Below are 16,546 nucleotides of genomic sequence, written 5' to 3'. Positions count from 1 at the left end.
CAAAGTTATAAGAATCAATTAATCAGCAAACATTTATTAAGTGCCAATAACATACCAGATATTGTATTAGGCCTTATGCAGACAGGCCCAACTTAGGTCAAACCCTCAAAAAGCTAATATTTTAGCAGGGGAGATAATATACATACATCAACATATAAATATATAACACATATAAAAATAAATCACATATTGATATATATATATATATATGTATATATACACAAATACAAGGCAATTTTGAGGGAAGGAATGGTATTTGGTCTAAGCTTTGAAGAAAACTTAATAATTCTTCAAGATAGAAATGAAAATCAGTGACTTCTGGGCATAAGGAACAACCTGTACAAAGGGAAAGAGACAAGCATTTATTAAACTCTTACTATATGCCAGGCATTATGCTAATTCCTTCACAAATATTATCTTACTTGATCTTTATTTTTTTATTGTTTGCAAAGTATTTTTATAATAGCTATTTATTTTTCAAAATACATCCAAAGATAGTTTTCAGCATTCACTCTTGCAAAACCTTGAGTTTCAAATTTTTCTCCTTCCCTCCTCCCCTTTTCTTTTCCATAGGCAATAAATAATCCAATGTAAGTTCATATTGTAATACCAGAAAAACTGAGGCAAGACAGAGATTGGTTTTTAATGTTTTAATATGGAGAATTTAAACTAGCCTACTGAGATGGGACTCAGGTCCAAATCATTTTGGCCCAGAGGAACTGAAGCAGGGAACCTATATAGGGTTTTAGCTAATTAGGGTTTGCAAACAGAATATATAACCTGAATATACAATCTTATAAGGGAAACAGAGGCAGGCAAGGGGAGTGAGGACACTAGGTGAGCAGATAATCCATAAATCCAGGAAAGGATTCAGAAAAGAATCCTGACAGGATAAGGATCAAGATAAGGAGGTTGAGGGCAGGAAATAGGCAAAAGTCAAACAGAGGGGGAATTATCCAAGATAACACACCTGGAATTTATGGCACAATGGTATGTAAAGGTGGTCAGAGCTTCAAGGTTTTTCCTGACTCAGTTCTCCCAGTCCTAAAGACAAGGAAGGGATGGGGGGGAGGGAGGGAGGGCTATAATAATTTTTTTTTTTTTTTTTTATTCAGGGCATAATGTTTCCACACTCTTTCTAGTGAGTATTTAAATCCTTGAATCATCTTGGAGGGTCTCAGCACCATGATTTTGACTGACTCTACCTGGAAGCCGATATATTAAAATAAGATTAGAAAAGGTGCAAGGACCTAGGGTGAGGGCAAGACTCTCCCTGGTAACCACAGAGTTGCTAACTTGTTTAGGGAGGCACAGAGGTTTCCCTGTTGCAACAATAGCATGCCAGGTTCTCTGCAGCTCTGGAGCACCATCTCCGCCAGGGAACCCAGTTTGAGATGGACAATTCAATGTGAGTTAGATCTGCAGTCATTTGTGAACTTAACTCAGCATCTGCTTGTAAAGGGAGCAGCAGTGCTCAAGGCATGCTGACCAATCCCAACCGCCTACTAGGAGGGTGCTGTGGCAGCGACTGCAACGGGAAGAGTAAGACCTGAAATGGCCCCACCCATTCCTGCCCAGACAGTTGTGCCTAATGGCACCCAGATTTGTGCTAAAAGGCACCCAGCCCAAGCAGTACTTAAAAAGCACCCAGATTTGTGCCCAAAGGCAGCCAGAACAAATTGTGCTTAAAAAGCACCCAGTTTTTGAAGAAATTTGGCATAAAGTTAGAATGCATCTCCCCCATCTTGGCTCCATGCCTTTAGTTCATATTTAAGAGCCCTAAAGGGTACTAACCATGACAGGTGCTCAAACTGTCCCAGGAGAGGGTCATAGGAGAATTGCTGAGGTTAAAGATCAATTACAGTGACCTCATTTCTGAAAATGTTTTTTGAAGCTTCATAAACCTTCCTACTGAACATGATCACAAACCCTGCTCTTGTTCACAGCTGCTGGAGAAATAGTACCAGGTGGGACAGCTAAGTCACAGCTCCATTCAGAGATTCTTATTTTGGTTTAGCGTTCCTGCTGACAGTGATAATCTGTAGCATCCTCAGCCTCCACACTGCTGATGGTGAAAATGAAATCTCTATTTTACTCACTGCTACTAAACCAAGATGGGATCTCATCATGCAGGCTAAATGACTGATCTCTCAGTCTCAAGCATCTCAGCTGGGACCAGTTGTGGCTTTTATTAGTACTAATCAAAATCTTCATCAACATTTAAACATATAAACTGATCTTATCTCCTGGAGACCAGAGAAAAAGATTGTAGACTGAGTTACCACAACATCCCGCTGGCATCTACATTAAAAAAAAAAATTCATCAATCAGATAGCAACTACTTATTAAGTCTTCTCTAGGTTCCAGCTATTTAGCTATCTAGGTTCCAGTATTAATTACATGATATTAAAAGAAAAAGAAAACAGAGTACATGGCCTCAAACAATAATCCCTTGATAAGCCCATCATCAGTGAGTTACAACTCTATGGGTAATGGCTTCAATAAGCTTCTAACCTATGGATAACTTGTGACAAGTCTCTGTGTCAATGGCACTCAGATGTCCCAAACACTAACTATATTCCTCCTTTTTTCAGTCTGTGGGATGAGTGTTTCTGGCAAATAGAGGCAGAGAGGAAAGAATACACAGAAAGGAGGATGCAAAAAGAAAAGGAAATAGATAAATAAGGACATTAGTATGGATATGATTCAGAGGAAATTCATTGTAAAACCTTAATTTATGAAATAAATCACATTAGAATCCACTTCCCTGCTTTTTTTTTTTTTTTTTTTTTTTTTTGTATATATGGATCACAGTATATATAACATTGAGTTGAATCGAGTTGCTATATTGGTTATCTTGGCTTAAACTGTTTTCTCCCTCTATTTTTTTTTTTTTTTTTATTCAATGCTTATTATAAGGGATGGTACCCTGGAAGACTTAGAAAAGTGATATTCTGAGAAATGAAGTAAAATTAAAATTCAAAAACTTTGTTAATAAAGAATTATTTATAACAAGAATTTTGCTCTTTTGGCAAAGTTCTGATCTGATGACTTATGTTAAAAATGAAGGTTAACTTGAGTTTATGAAGGCTGTATCAGGTGACTGGAAACGAGTTAAGTCCGTCTAAGCCATAAAGCTTTGGTTGCATGCTCAAAGACAAACTGGATGTTTGTCACCTAAGGATATACCTAGTTAACCTCTGAATGGGTCATCCCTGTGTGGCTGGTCACCAAATGATGAATGATATATTTTGGTCACAGTGACTCATACCAATTCTGCTCTGCTGCAAAGGGATTTCGTTCTAACAAATACAATACACAAGTAAGAGTTGGAGCTATATTATACCTTAAAGAAATCATAGAAGGATTATTCGATTTTTATAATGGTAATACAAGTCTGGTTTGTAGGAGCTCTCTTACTTAATTTATAAATTTGCTGATTAGCTTGTGAAATACCTTTTATCAGTTACTCATTAAATACCTGGCAGAGACACTGAAAACCTAAGCCAAGATTGGGGGAAGGCAAGGGAGCAATCACTAAGGAGAAAACCCAAAGATTAATCCAAGGGACAATTTGCAATATTATCTTTATATAAATGTATATATTATTAATGTCAGAAAATTCAGCCCTTTATAGCATGTAGGTATTGGTTTTTTGACAAGTAAAAGAATGTTAGTTACAGTGAAAACTCAAACATATTTCCATAATCCCCCAAAATGTATGAGATTCAAATCCTTCCCAAAGACCTTGTCTTAAGACCTACATTAAGGGTTTCAAGAAAACTAAAGTTTAATTTTAAAAAATTAAAGCCTTGAGAGCTACTGTTAAATTTTGATTTATTCCTTGCACCTAGGAAACTCTCAAAATACTACTCCAGTGTTTGGAAACTGAGGGTTTTTAGAATCATTAATTGGTCTGGGCTTTAGTTTTCCCATCTATAAGAAGAGAGGATTGGATTAAATAATCTTCTGAGGAGTCTTACAGCTCCAGAGTGATGATAAAGTATTTTTAAAATGATAAAGAAAAAAAGCAATTGGAAAGTAAAATTGTTCTTAAAAAAAAAACAAAGTATAGCAATTTGTACAAGTCAACTTTTGGGAAAGACATCTCTTGGCTAAAGGGAGGGATTGGTTGTAATAACTAGGAACATTTAGGCCACAGCTTCTTCCTCTCTAAGATGTTCCAGACCTTGAAAACAACGAAATCTCTTTGGAAAGTTTTTTCCCACTCCAAATTAGACAAACCTCCACTCCAGCTGCTGCTAGGAGCCATCGGATGGATTCCATTCTGCCTCTTCCATTAACATAGTGGAGGATGGGTTTACTTGCCATTATGATGTTTCAGATTTTCTGAAAAAGACCAAAAAAAAAAAAATGATAGGTAAGACTGGATTTCTTGTTCTTAATATGATTCTATGCATGCAGATTAAATATTTGAAATCTTGATCTTATTTGGATAGTATGTGCCATTGGTGGAAAATTGGTTCATTATAATCAATTGTGTTAGGCAGGAATATATTCGTAAAAGACAGCATATGCAATGTTGGTAGAAAGATAGACACATATATGAAATAAAAAACTATATGACAAACATCTAAGTATGTGTAAAGATTGTGATGCAAAAGGAAGAGCACTGAATTTGGAGACAGAAACACCAGATATAAACCATGGTCCCCGACTATCTTGTATGGATTTGGATAGGTCGGTCATTTTGGGCCTCCATTATCTCATCTATCAAATGAGGAAACTGAGGTAGGTGGTGGCTAGAGTCTTTTCAGCCTTAAATGCATGATCCTAGTACTGTTATTTTCTCCATTTAACAAGAACAAGAAAAAGAAGTGCTGTCTAAAATAACAATATTTGCTCACAGTGTATTCCTATTATCTGCATTTTGGGGCGGGGAATCACTGCTTCCCAGTGAACTCTTTTTAAAACACAGAACTGGATGTACTTTTTAAAAAAAGCCAATAAACTTGAATAAAGCTCATAAATATTCAGTTATCTAAGGAGAGAAGAAATAAGAAGACAAGACTGATGATAGAAGAACAGTAAAAGAACATATACTAGGAGAGAAAGGAGAAGAGGGAAAAGAGGAAAAGAAAGGATTAGGAGGGCTCTGAAAAGACTTGAAGAAGAAAGGATTTTAAAGCTAGGAAGGACCTACCTCAATTTTGGGGGGGTTTGTTTTGATTTTTTACATATGAGGAAACTGAGGCTGATGCATCCTGCTCAAGACCAGACCATAAGGAGATGAGTTAATTTAATTCATCAAATGTTGACTAAGTACCTTGTCAGTGCAAAATACATTCTTGGACAGTTAGAAATCAAAGGTGGTGTAGTAGATAGAACTGGGTCTGAAGTCAAGCCCAACAAGTTCAAATCCAGCCTCAGCTACTAGCTATAATATCCTGGAAAAAGTCATTTAATGGGTTTGCTTTTAGTTCCCTCAGCTGTAAAATATAAAAGCCTAGAAACCAGGGTGTTGTGAGGATCAAATGAGATAATATTTGTAAAGTGCCTGGCATATAGTTAGTGCTATATAAATGTTAGCTATCATTATTATCCTGGTCTTAAGCAATTTACATATCAGTGAGGTTGAAATATACCCCCTTTTCCATCATCATTTAACAACTCATGGTTTATTTCCCACAACCCCTAATCCTAAACCAAGCCTAAAAATAATTGCCCAATTTTATTTTTCACAACTATTAATTCAGTCAGTTCCTCACCCCCACTAGCCTTTCCCTATTTCCCTGTTTTCTCTTCCTTATTTAGGATTAAGAATGTAATCCAGGGGCAGCTAGGTGGCTCAGTGGATAGAGCACCAGCCCTGAATTCAGGAGGACTCGAGTTCAAATCTAGTCTCAGACACTTAACACTTCCTAGCTGTGTGACCCTAGGCAAGTCACTTAACCCCAGCCTCAGGAAGAAAAAAAGAATGTAATCCAAGAGTCTTTAAGAGTAATGAAAGGAAACTGATGCTAAGTGAAGTGAATAGAACCAAGAGAATATTGTACATAGTAACAATAAGATTATCAGTGATCAATTCTGATGAATGTGGCTCTTTTCAACAGTAAGGTGATTCAGGCCAGTTCCAATGATCTTGTGATGGAGAGAACCATTGGCGCCCAAAGAGATGACTGAGTATGGATCACAACATAGTATTTTCACTTTTTTTGGCTGTTATTTGCTTGCATTTTGTTTTCTTTCTCATTTTTTCCTTTTTTGATCTGATTTTTCTTATACAGAATGATAATTGCAGAAATACGTACAGAAGAATTGCACATGTTTAACATATATTGGATTACTTGCTATCTAGGTAAGGGAGGGAGGAAAAAAATGGAACATAAGGTTTTGCAAGGATGAATGTTGAAGACTATCTATGTATGTATTTTGAAAATAAAAAGCTTTATTTAAAAAAAAAAAACAAAAAAAGATTGTGTTCCTGAGGAGACTTTGTGATTCTATAATTTAAAATTAACAAGAACAGCTAGTGTTAAACAAGAAAATCCCCATCACTTCCTCAATACTTCACCAAGTACACTATGTACACTTAGATATTAATGATCAACTCAGAGAGGCCCCATATCTCAAGAAGATACAAAATTAAGATACATTATAGAATTAATTAAGTTTTTATAGAGAACTCAGCCCAGTCAGTATTTCTGAGACTTTCCATGAGAAACTTTTTTGGACTAAAATTATCCTTTTTTAAAAAGATGGATACAGTCTGTCAGCACGATACAGCAGAACAAACCCAACCATTTGTATCCATTTACAAAATACATTTCTTATGGAAATATGAAAGGGTAGAAAGTAAACAAGATACTGGGGCTCTCTTAAACTGCCCTACCCCCACCCTCAAAAAAAGGAAATTGTAGGGAGGAAAGGTGAAGAGAAGGTATAAGAAAAGTCATGTTCCTAGCATAAAAGTAATTTTAAGTTATAGCTAAAAGAATATATTCTATACTTCAAAAGATGGGTAAATCTTTACCCCCCCCCCAGATTAGCAGACTTGAATTTTTGTGTCCCTTTTCTTTCTCACATCCAATCCATCTATCTGATGGACAACTTTCTAGAGCTAAACCATAATGCTTGGCCACCCCAAATCAGCCAATCCTACAGGGACTCTATGGGTTTCATGGACTGAGCTGATCTAGCCTGATCAACTAACCATTATATTTCTAACTTTCTATGGGGAAGGCATTTTTGGATTAAAACCATTTTTATTTAAGGAAAAAAAAAGTGATAGGGACAATCCACTCATAGAATAACTATTATCAGAACATTCTAATTCCTCAGAATCCACATCTATTATTACTTCTGTCCAGAAGAAAAGTCTTCATACTTCAAAACATTTAATCCATTATCTCATGGGAGGGAAAATTAACAGTTATTTCCAATAGTTTCCTAAAGACTATTTTAACAACTTCAGATCTGGAATTGTTGTACAGCCTTTGGGCAAAGAAAGACCTTTCTCAAAAGAAATAGTTACTTGTTACTAGGGAAATTCAGGCAGCACTCCTCAAACAAAGGCCAAATATCTCTCCCTCTACAGCCTCACAAAAGCAAATTTAAATGATAGCCAAAGTTATACCAGTAATTCAATTGTTCAAAGTATTTTTAAGGATCTACCATCCCACCTATTTTATAGATGAGGAAAACAAAGCATCTTGACATTCGGTGTCTTGACTAGACTCCCTGTTTCCTCACACTTGGCATGGAACTCTCAACTCAATCTTATCCAAATTTTGGGTCTCTGTCAATGTTTGCTGAATACACAAAAGCTTTAATATAGTCTTCCATCCAGGGCCAGATGGATTTCACAAGTGAATTCTACCAAACATTTAAAGAATAATTAATTCCAATACTATGTAAACCATTTGGAAAAACAGATAGAGTCCTCCCAAATTTCTTCTATGACGCAATATGATACTGATACCTAAACCAGGAAGAACCAAAACTGAAAAAGAAAATTACAGACCAATCTCCCTAATGAATATTGAATTTAGTCTTCCTGATTTCCTACTCCTTTTGCTGAATGAATTCCTACTCTCAGCCTGAGATCATCTCTCTAGTGAAAAGGAGTTAACTTCTGGTAAAATATAACCTCAAAATCAAGACAGAATTGCCAGCTGTTACCAAAAAAAAAAAAAGTGATCCCACAGTGAAAATTTAATCCCCAGAAATATTTCCAGATGAGAAAATGAGGATGGTGACTTTGCACAGCCCTCCCTCATTTATATCCAATTCATATCATGGCACCACATTCCTGATGTCATGGTCCTCTTGGAGAACAAAAAACAAACAAGGACAAAGAGCCCACAAAATGATTTTAAGGCAGTCTACCCCCCCGAAAACAAAATAAACAATAAACAAATTCTTACACTCAAAATTAGTTGCTGGGGATCAGATATAACACTGAGTCCTCTTTGTGTGCACAATGTCGAGCACAGGACAGAGCACTCCCAACAATGGCTTAGATCTCCTCACCCTCCCACCCTCCACCCCCCAATCCTTTAAACCATCTTTCTGGGATTCTGTCATTTCCCCTATAGCCAACCTCACATCCCTTGTCCTGTACCCTGGAAAATTCCATGTTCTGTGTGCCCTGTCCCATGCTTCCTACTCCCTGAACTCTGTCCAACTCTTACTTTTAAAAAATTTTATTTAAAGTTTTGAGTTCCACATTATATCTCTCTCTCTCCTTTCCCCTCTCTCTTTGCTAAGTCAGTAAGCAGATATAGGTTGCATTTGTGGAATTATTTCCCTATTAATCATTTTGTACAAGAAGTCTCAAATAAGAGGAAAAAATGAAAGAAACTGAAAAATGTCTGCTTCAGTTCATATTCAAACAACATCAGTTCTTTCTTTGGAGGAAGACAGTATGCTTTATAATTAGTCTTTTGGGAGCATCTTGGATCACTATATTGCTAGGAATGTCTAAATCATTCACAGTTCTTCACTGAACTATTACTGTGCACAACATTCTTGCAGTTCTGTTCGCTTCGCTATGCATCAGTTCATGTAAGTCCAGGTTTTTTTTAACCATCATCCTTGTAGAAAATGCTGTACATATCTAGAGAAAGGACTTTGAAGTCTGAATGTAGATCAAAGCACGCTATTTTCCCTTTTGTTCTATTTCTTCTTTCACAACACGACTAAAGTAGAACTATGTCCAAATATTACACAAGTATAACCTCTATCAGTTTGCTCTCTGGGAAAGGGGGGATGGAAGAAAAGGAAGGAGAAAAAAATTGAAACAAAATCTTATAAAAATGAAAGTTGAAAACTATCTTTATATGTAATTAGGAAAAAAAAATACTATTTACCAAAAAAAAAAAAAAAAAATCATCCTGCTTGTCATTTCTTATAGTACAGTAATAATACTCTATTACAACCACATGCCACAACGTGTTTAGTCATTCCCCAATTGCCCAATTGATGAATAAATATCCTTTCCATTTCCAATTCTCAAAAAGCTGCGATAGCTCCAGGTCTTTTCCTTTTATTGGGGGGGGGGGGGCCGAGGAGAGAGGATATTTGTCATATAGACCAAGCAATGTCACTGCTGGACCAAAAAGTAGGCAGTTTTCTAATTCTTTGAGCAGAGTTCCAAATTTCTCTGCAGAATGTTGGATCCGTTCACACTTCCAGCATTAGTGCCCCAGTTTTTCCACCTCCCGTCCTACATCCAACATTTTCATTTTTTGTTACATTTGCCAATCTTATGGGCCTTCCTTTTTAAAAAAAAAAAAAATTATTTCTTTTATTCTTCACAGGAATGTCGTGGATTTCAGTAATTATAATTTGAGTATTATTATAATTATTTGAGTAATCAGAATAACTGTTACTCTCTGAATCAGCGCTGTTACTGTATGCAATGCTCTTGGTTCTGCTCATTATTGCATGTTAGTCTCCCACGCCACGACAACCGCATTTTATTAGCCGTTCCCCCACAGGTGGGCATCTCTACAGTTCTTTGCCCCATTCTCCCTTCCCGGGCCCTGCATGCAGCCCCTGCCCCGTACATCCTGCCCCCCGCTCAGCGCTGGCTGGTTCCCGTTCCCATGCCCTCTTCCACGCTCCGGGCCCCGCTCCCGCCCCAGTGGGTCCCTTGCCCTCGTGCCCTGCATTTCTCCAGTCCTTCTTCTGCCCCTTGCCACCTGAGCTCCGTGGTCCCCCCGCCCGGCCCCAGATCGCATGGTTCCCTGACCTCTTCCAGCCCCGCAGCCCACATGGAGTGAGGGAAGGGGGCCGCGCTGCAGGGCAGAGCCCCGGGAGCAGGGAAAGCGACCAGGGGCAGGAAGGGGGACAGAGACTAATGCTCACCGGGTCCTGCCAGCCAGGAGAGCCTTCAGCGCGAAGGAGAGAAGAGAAGCCCGGGAGCACGGGGCGGAGCAGTAATTAAGAGAAGTGGGCGAGGACTTTGGGAGAAGCCTACCAATCGTGACTCCGGTGTTTTGCATGCCCAACCCAGCTGCAAGGTATCATGGGGAGGACAAAATCATCCCAAATTGCAAAGAAATTCAACTTTACCAAGGATTCAAAGAAAATGCAAAAATAGTGTTCTTACAGAGGCGCTGTAAATATGCCCCTTGAGGTTCTTGTAGTTACTTTGCAAATTGTCACCCCATACGTAAAGAAAACTCACTTGTCGGCCCTATATACTGAACGCCCCCCAGAGGCTGTTGGATGTGAGGGCGATCTGGCTGCGACATCTGTCACCCCATTGATCGCCAGGGTTGATTCGGCTGATCTGGCTGGCTAGGCGGGTGTCCCCTTCCTCCCTCACCGCTCCATGTGCGTCCCTCCCGAAGCTGCGCGCTCGGTCGAAGAGGACGACCTTCCCCGATAGAGGCGTACCGTTCTTCGGTCAAGGGTATACGAGTAGCTGCGCTCCCCTGCTAGAACAAGCTCCCAAGGTCCATTTGTAGGAGAACGTAGGGTAGTCAAGCTTCCAAGACTCCAGACACATCCAAATGAGGCGCTGCACGTGGCAGTCTGCCTTCCTTTTGCGCCTTACAGAAGAAACAACAAATAAGTCTGCATTCCTTTTGCAGCCATGCAATTTTTAAAATGCAGGAATAAACATGGAAATAGGAATCTGCCCTCCTTTTGCAAAATTCCCAGAATTCCCCAATTCAAAACTTCATTTATGTAGGAATACAAATGAAATGTAGAAATGATTATGGAATTTAAAAAAGAAAATATCAATTGAATAAAGGTAAAATATCTTGTAAGTTAACTTGTTTAGTCAGCTAAAAACATACACCGATCTTGCAATTCAATCTGCAAGACAGGTTGTTTTTATTTATTTATTTATTTTAAGATAAGTCTGGCCAGCAAGCGGGAGTGGACAGAGGAGGAAACAGGAACAGATAACCGAGAGAAAAAGCAGAGACTGCGAGGGAGCGGTGGGGAGAGATAAACAAGAGACAGGGAGAAGAGACAGACCACAGTAAAAACAACAAACTGAATTTCTCTTTATCATTAAAATTCTCAATGAAAACAAGAAAAACTTCAAAGCAGAAGTTGATTTTGGCCGCAAGGAGGCAGATTTAAGCTTCCTCCAAAGCTACCTTTTTAATACTCTTTTTAAGCTCTAATATTACACGCATTTAAAGCAGAGCCTTAAATGTTCTTTCCATTTCGCTCTCAGAGGTTTTAGTCCTCACCCAAAGACCCCGTGGATCCTTTTACTCCTCCCCCCCCGCCCCAGGCTACATCTGGGCCTCGGCGTGCAGTTTTGGAAGGGAAGCTCCTGTTGTAGAGGGAGTGCAGAAGGTGGCAGGGGTAAGGAGTGTCAGAAATGCCGCATGAGCAAAGTTCGAAAGGACCAGAGTGGTTCGGCTGAGAAAAGAAGATTTAGAGAAAACACGATCGTTATGATTTTATTTAAAGAATTGTCCCCGAGAAAAGGAAATGTAGTTCTGAAAAATAGATTCCTGATTAATTTTGGACTTTTCTACCTCGTTATCGGAGGAAGAGTTTATGTGGGGACAAAACAATGAAAAAATACCTGTGCCGTCTCTAGTGTTTTGCTTGTGGAACGACTTTTATAAAAGGCAGCACGTGTGTGGGTTTATATACACAAATGTAAATAATAATTTATAAACAAATAAAATACATAGAGATGTCATGCAGAATTATATATATACTCTCTGTACATGTGTATATGGAAAGAGAAGGGATCCATGAAACATTCTTGGTTTCAAGTGAAAACTGTTTATTTTTCTTTGCATATGGAAATGTTTATATTTATCAAGTTCTTAATTCTTTTGAAAAGGAAAATAATTTTTAAAAATCAGTTGTAGTTTCAGCTTAAAGTAATCAGAAAATTACAATGCGCCAAATGTAGTGCAGCCAGCTCCTTTTTTGTTTGATTTTATTTTGCAATCAGGAAAAAAATGATTTTGCAATGGTGACTCGTTCTTTATGTTGGTTGCAAAACAGAATAAACTAATCTATAAACAGGGCCTTTTCCCCTCTCCCTCACTTTTAATGTGCATCGATTAGACAGTCCAAAAGTCTACAGGCACTAATTTGTCTTTGGAGAGGAAAATATTTAAACACTTAATTTCTCTCTTTGGGCCTCAGGCTAAAATAAGAGGCGTATATTATGCAATTTCCAAGGTCTCATCCAGGTCTAAGTGGATGATTGATCGAACTTCTTTGTGGAGGAATCGGCATTTGAACAACGCTTTGTCTTAGGAACCGAATTTTGAAAAATAGAGATTGGAGGCTGGAATATGTTAGTGCAAGAGAAGAAGGGAATTTATGCTTATCTTAAGACTTTCCTTGGAAGATTTACCCTGGTTCCTTTCAAAAGATTTCTCCTGTGGAATGGGACATGTGCTGAAGTAGATAAGATCACTGAGCCTAGAGGCAGAAAGAGCACATTCAAATTTTTCCTCAGACTCCTATTTCCTGTGTGATAGAGCAAGTCACTTCACCTTGCCTGCATAAAACTGGAGAAGGGAATGGCAAACCATTCCAGTATCCTTGCCAAGACAATCCTATATCATGGGATCACAAATAATCAGACATGACTGAATAATGATAGCTTAGTATGGTTTCAATATTCATTGTGCTGTTTACTTCTGGATTTTTCTCAAGCATTAATAGCAGAATTGTACACCGTAACAGCAAGATTATGTGGTGATTAACTGTGATAGATTTAGGTCTTCTCAGAACTACAAAGATCCAAAATAATTCCAATAGACTTGAAATGTAAAATGCCATGAGCTTCAAGAGTAAGAATTATGAAGACTAAATGGGGATTGAAGGGTAGTATTTCACCCTTTTTTGTTTCGTTTGGTTGCTTTTTCTTTCTCATGGTTTTTTTTTTTTTTTTTTTTCTCTTTTGTTCTGATTTTTCTTTCACAACATGACAAATATGATTATACATATATAACCTATTGCTTGCTATCTTGGAAAGGGGGAAAGTAACAGAGGTAAAGATACAAACACAAAATCTTACCAAAATTAATATTGAAAACTATCTTTACATGTAACTGGAAAAATAAAATACTGTTGAGGAAAATAAATTTTAAAAAAAGTGCATCACACAGAAGCAAATGTGTTCTTTAGGCAAGATATTCTCAATTTGGATTCTCGATAGAATTTTGGTGTGGGGGGAAATTGCATCTTTATTTTCATTAATCTTTAAATGAAACTTAGCAATTCCTTCAGTTATTTTAAAATATTACTCTTAGTACAAGTCTGTCCATAGGTTTCACCAGACAGCCAAAGGAGTCCATGATACAAAAAAAAGGTTAAGAATTCCTACTTTGAGCCAAGGCAAAGATTATCTCCTCCATCATTCTGGGGTACTATATTTTAACCCCATACAGCATCCTTTTTTTTTTTTTTTTTTTTTTTTTTTAGCAGTGACCCACTGGACTCATCAAAAATACAATCTCTAAAATAGTCTTTTTCTGTGAATTTGCTATCTAGGTATATCTCTCTCTCATGTTAAATTTTATTTTAGTCCAAATGGACTTTCTCTTTGTCCCTATTATATTTCATCTTAGTCTTAATCCTGTTCTAATCCATGGACAGATTTTTGAATACTGATTTTGTTATGTAAGATATTAGATATGCCTACTAACTTTATTGTATCTGCAGCTTAAAAAATAATGCTCTCTGTGTTCTTCATCCAAGTAAACATATATATGTTGATATATTTAATCTGGGTTCAAGGGCAGACACTTTGGCAAGCTTTGTTCAATCTATTAGTTAATATTTTTTCAACCACAAAATAATTCAACCTTGATTAAATGGTTGCTATGTGTACATTACTGTCAAGGGATGGGGACAGCTGCCAAGTTTAAATACAAAATTGTTCCTGCACTCACAGAGTTTACAATCTAGTAAAGGGTTATAATATGAACAAGGGTGATAACCTGGATAATACACTAGAGAATACAGGGAGCAAAGTGCTGTACGAGTGAAGGCTGATGCTACACAAGGGTTAGTTAAAGGAACTCAGGATAGTTAGTTTAGACAAAACATCAGGAGTGACATGATAGTTGCCTTCAAGTATTTGAAAGTCTGTCATTTGGAAGACAGAATAGATTTATTTTCCTTGGCCCTAAAAGGCAGAATTTAGGAGCAATGGGGAAGGGGGTAGGGTGGGTGGAGAGAATAATAATAGTGTGTGTGTGTGTGTGTGTGTGTGTGTGTGTGTGTGTGTGTGTGTGTGTATTCAGTGTGTCCAACTCTTAAAACCCCCTGGGTCCCAGCCCAGCAATATTGTCCATAGGGTCTTCTTAGCAAAGACATCAGAGTGTTTTGCCATTTCCTTCTCTAGTGGATAAGACAACCCTTGCCCACAGCTATACAGCTAGCAAATGCCTAAGACCAGGTTTGAACTCAATTTATTATATCTTTTTATTATATATTGTAGATCCAATGTTCTATCCACTAATAACAGAGATTAAACAACTAGGACAGGTTCACAGAGCTATTAAGTGCCTAAAGCCACATTTGAAGTCAGGTCTTTCTCATTCCAACCAGGTCCAGCCCTCTATCCACCTAATTATCTAGCTGCACCTTTACAAAGATTATCTCATTTTATCCTTACAACAACCCATTTTACAGATAAGAAAACTGAAGCAGATAATAGGTCTCAAATCTAGAGTCACACAAGGTAATGGGTCTTTCTGACTCCAGCCATGAAACCTTGTAGGAAAAGGAGAATTTTGTTTTAGAAAGTTATCCAACAAAGTAAGTGGAGCCCTAAAAGGGTAGCGCCCTTTCTATTGTCAGGGTCCAGAACAGAAAAAGTTGGAAAGGTGAGAGATACAGGGAAGACACATTTGAAATGGAAAAGGAAATGGCAAACCACTCCAGTAACTTTGCCAAGAAAACTCTTAAAAAGGAGTTAGGAACAGTCAGACCCAATTAACAACAATATTGTTTAATTAGATATATTTATTTTGAATTAATGAAGAATTAATAGTCAGAATGAAAGGGAAATACCGGAGGCTTATGAGCTATTGTTTTATAAAAATAACTTTAGGGGGCTATTCTCAAGGAAAATCAAGGCTACACATAGTAGGATGTATAAAAAGCAGGTTTTCTGAACAGGATTTTAAAAAATTCCTCTTCTTTTATGAACTGATACAAAGTGAAGTGAACAAACTCATCCAAGATAATCTTGTAGACAATAGGATCAACTGTGAAAGATTTAGCTATTCTCAGCTATATAATAATAAAAACAAAAGACTTACAGTGAAAAATGCTACTCATGAGCAGAGAGAACTGATGAACTGAGTACAGACTTCCGCATACTTTTCTCACTATATTTACCTTGTTTTGTTTTTTCTTTAGTAACAAGGCTAACATGAAAATGATTTTCATGACTTTCCATATATAATTGATATTATTTTGCTTGCCTTATCAGTGGATGAGGGAGGGGCTTGATGAGAGGAATTTAGAATTCAATTTTTAAAATGAGTTCTAAATTTAATATTTATAAAAGTCTTCTAGCTGGGTAATCTTCCTAAAGAACAGGTGTGACCATACTAGATGCACATGTTCATTTTCAGTAAACTCCAGGAGGTCCCCATAACCTCCAGAATCATTTATACAATTCTCTATTTGGCATTCCAAGCCCTTAAAAACCAGGTCCCCTCCCAACTTTCTGGTTTCCTTCTACCTTAACTTGATGTATTTTGAAATCTAGTGACATTGGGCTCCTGGCTATTCCTCAATGAGACATTCTGTCTCTTTATCATCATTTCACCAATAAATAAACTGAGGCTCAATTTATTCAGCATCTTCATTGGTTGTCCTCACATGGTTAGAATTCTTTTTCTACTTATTTCCATCTCTTGGCTTCTTTGTCTTTCTTTAAATCTCAATTAATATCCCATCTTCTACAAGATTGTACAGATTCCTCTTAATGGTAGTACCTGTCCTCTCTTACTTGTTCCCAATTTATCTTGTATATATCCTATTTGTAAATATTGTTTGCATGTTGTCTCCACCATTGGACTGTGAGGAGCTTGAGATTGGGAATAGTCTCTTATCTTTCTTT

General features: G+C 37.5%; 1 protein-coding gene across 2 annotated transcripts in view; it reads right to left on the bottom strand.

The window, feature by feature from the left end:
- LOC141566297 (glutathione S-transferase) overlaps positions 1–16,546 on the bottom strand; it is a 32,983-nt gene that overhangs the window by 7,953 nt on the left and 8,484 nt on the right. The window contains exons 2-3 of one of the 2 annotated variants that reach the window (XM_074310649.1): positions 10,333–10,427; positions 4,246–4,350 (exon numbers count right to left, since the gene is read on the bottom strand). In XM_074310649.1, the coding sequence (XP_074166750.1) occupies positions 4,246–4,332 (87 nt within the window). In that variant the 5' untranslated portion in view covers positions 4,333–4,350; positions 10,333–10,427. Of the gene's footprint in view, positions 1–4,245; positions 4,351–10,332; positions 10,479–16,546 lie in introns of those variants that run through there. The other variant, XM_074310648.1, reaches the window with a different exon arrangement.

The sequence above is a fragment of the Sminthopsis crassicaudata genome, chromosome 4 (assembly GCF_048593235.1).
Source record: "Sminthopsis crassicaudata isolate SCR6 chromosome 4, ASM4859323v1, whole genome shotgun sequence".
NCBI lineage: Eukaryota > Metazoa > Chordata > Mammalia > Dasyuromorphia > Dasyuridae > Sminthopsis > Sminthopsis crassicaudata.
Note: the sequence above shows the minus strand (reverse complement) of the source record. Positions and strands in the feature narration are given on the sequence as shown.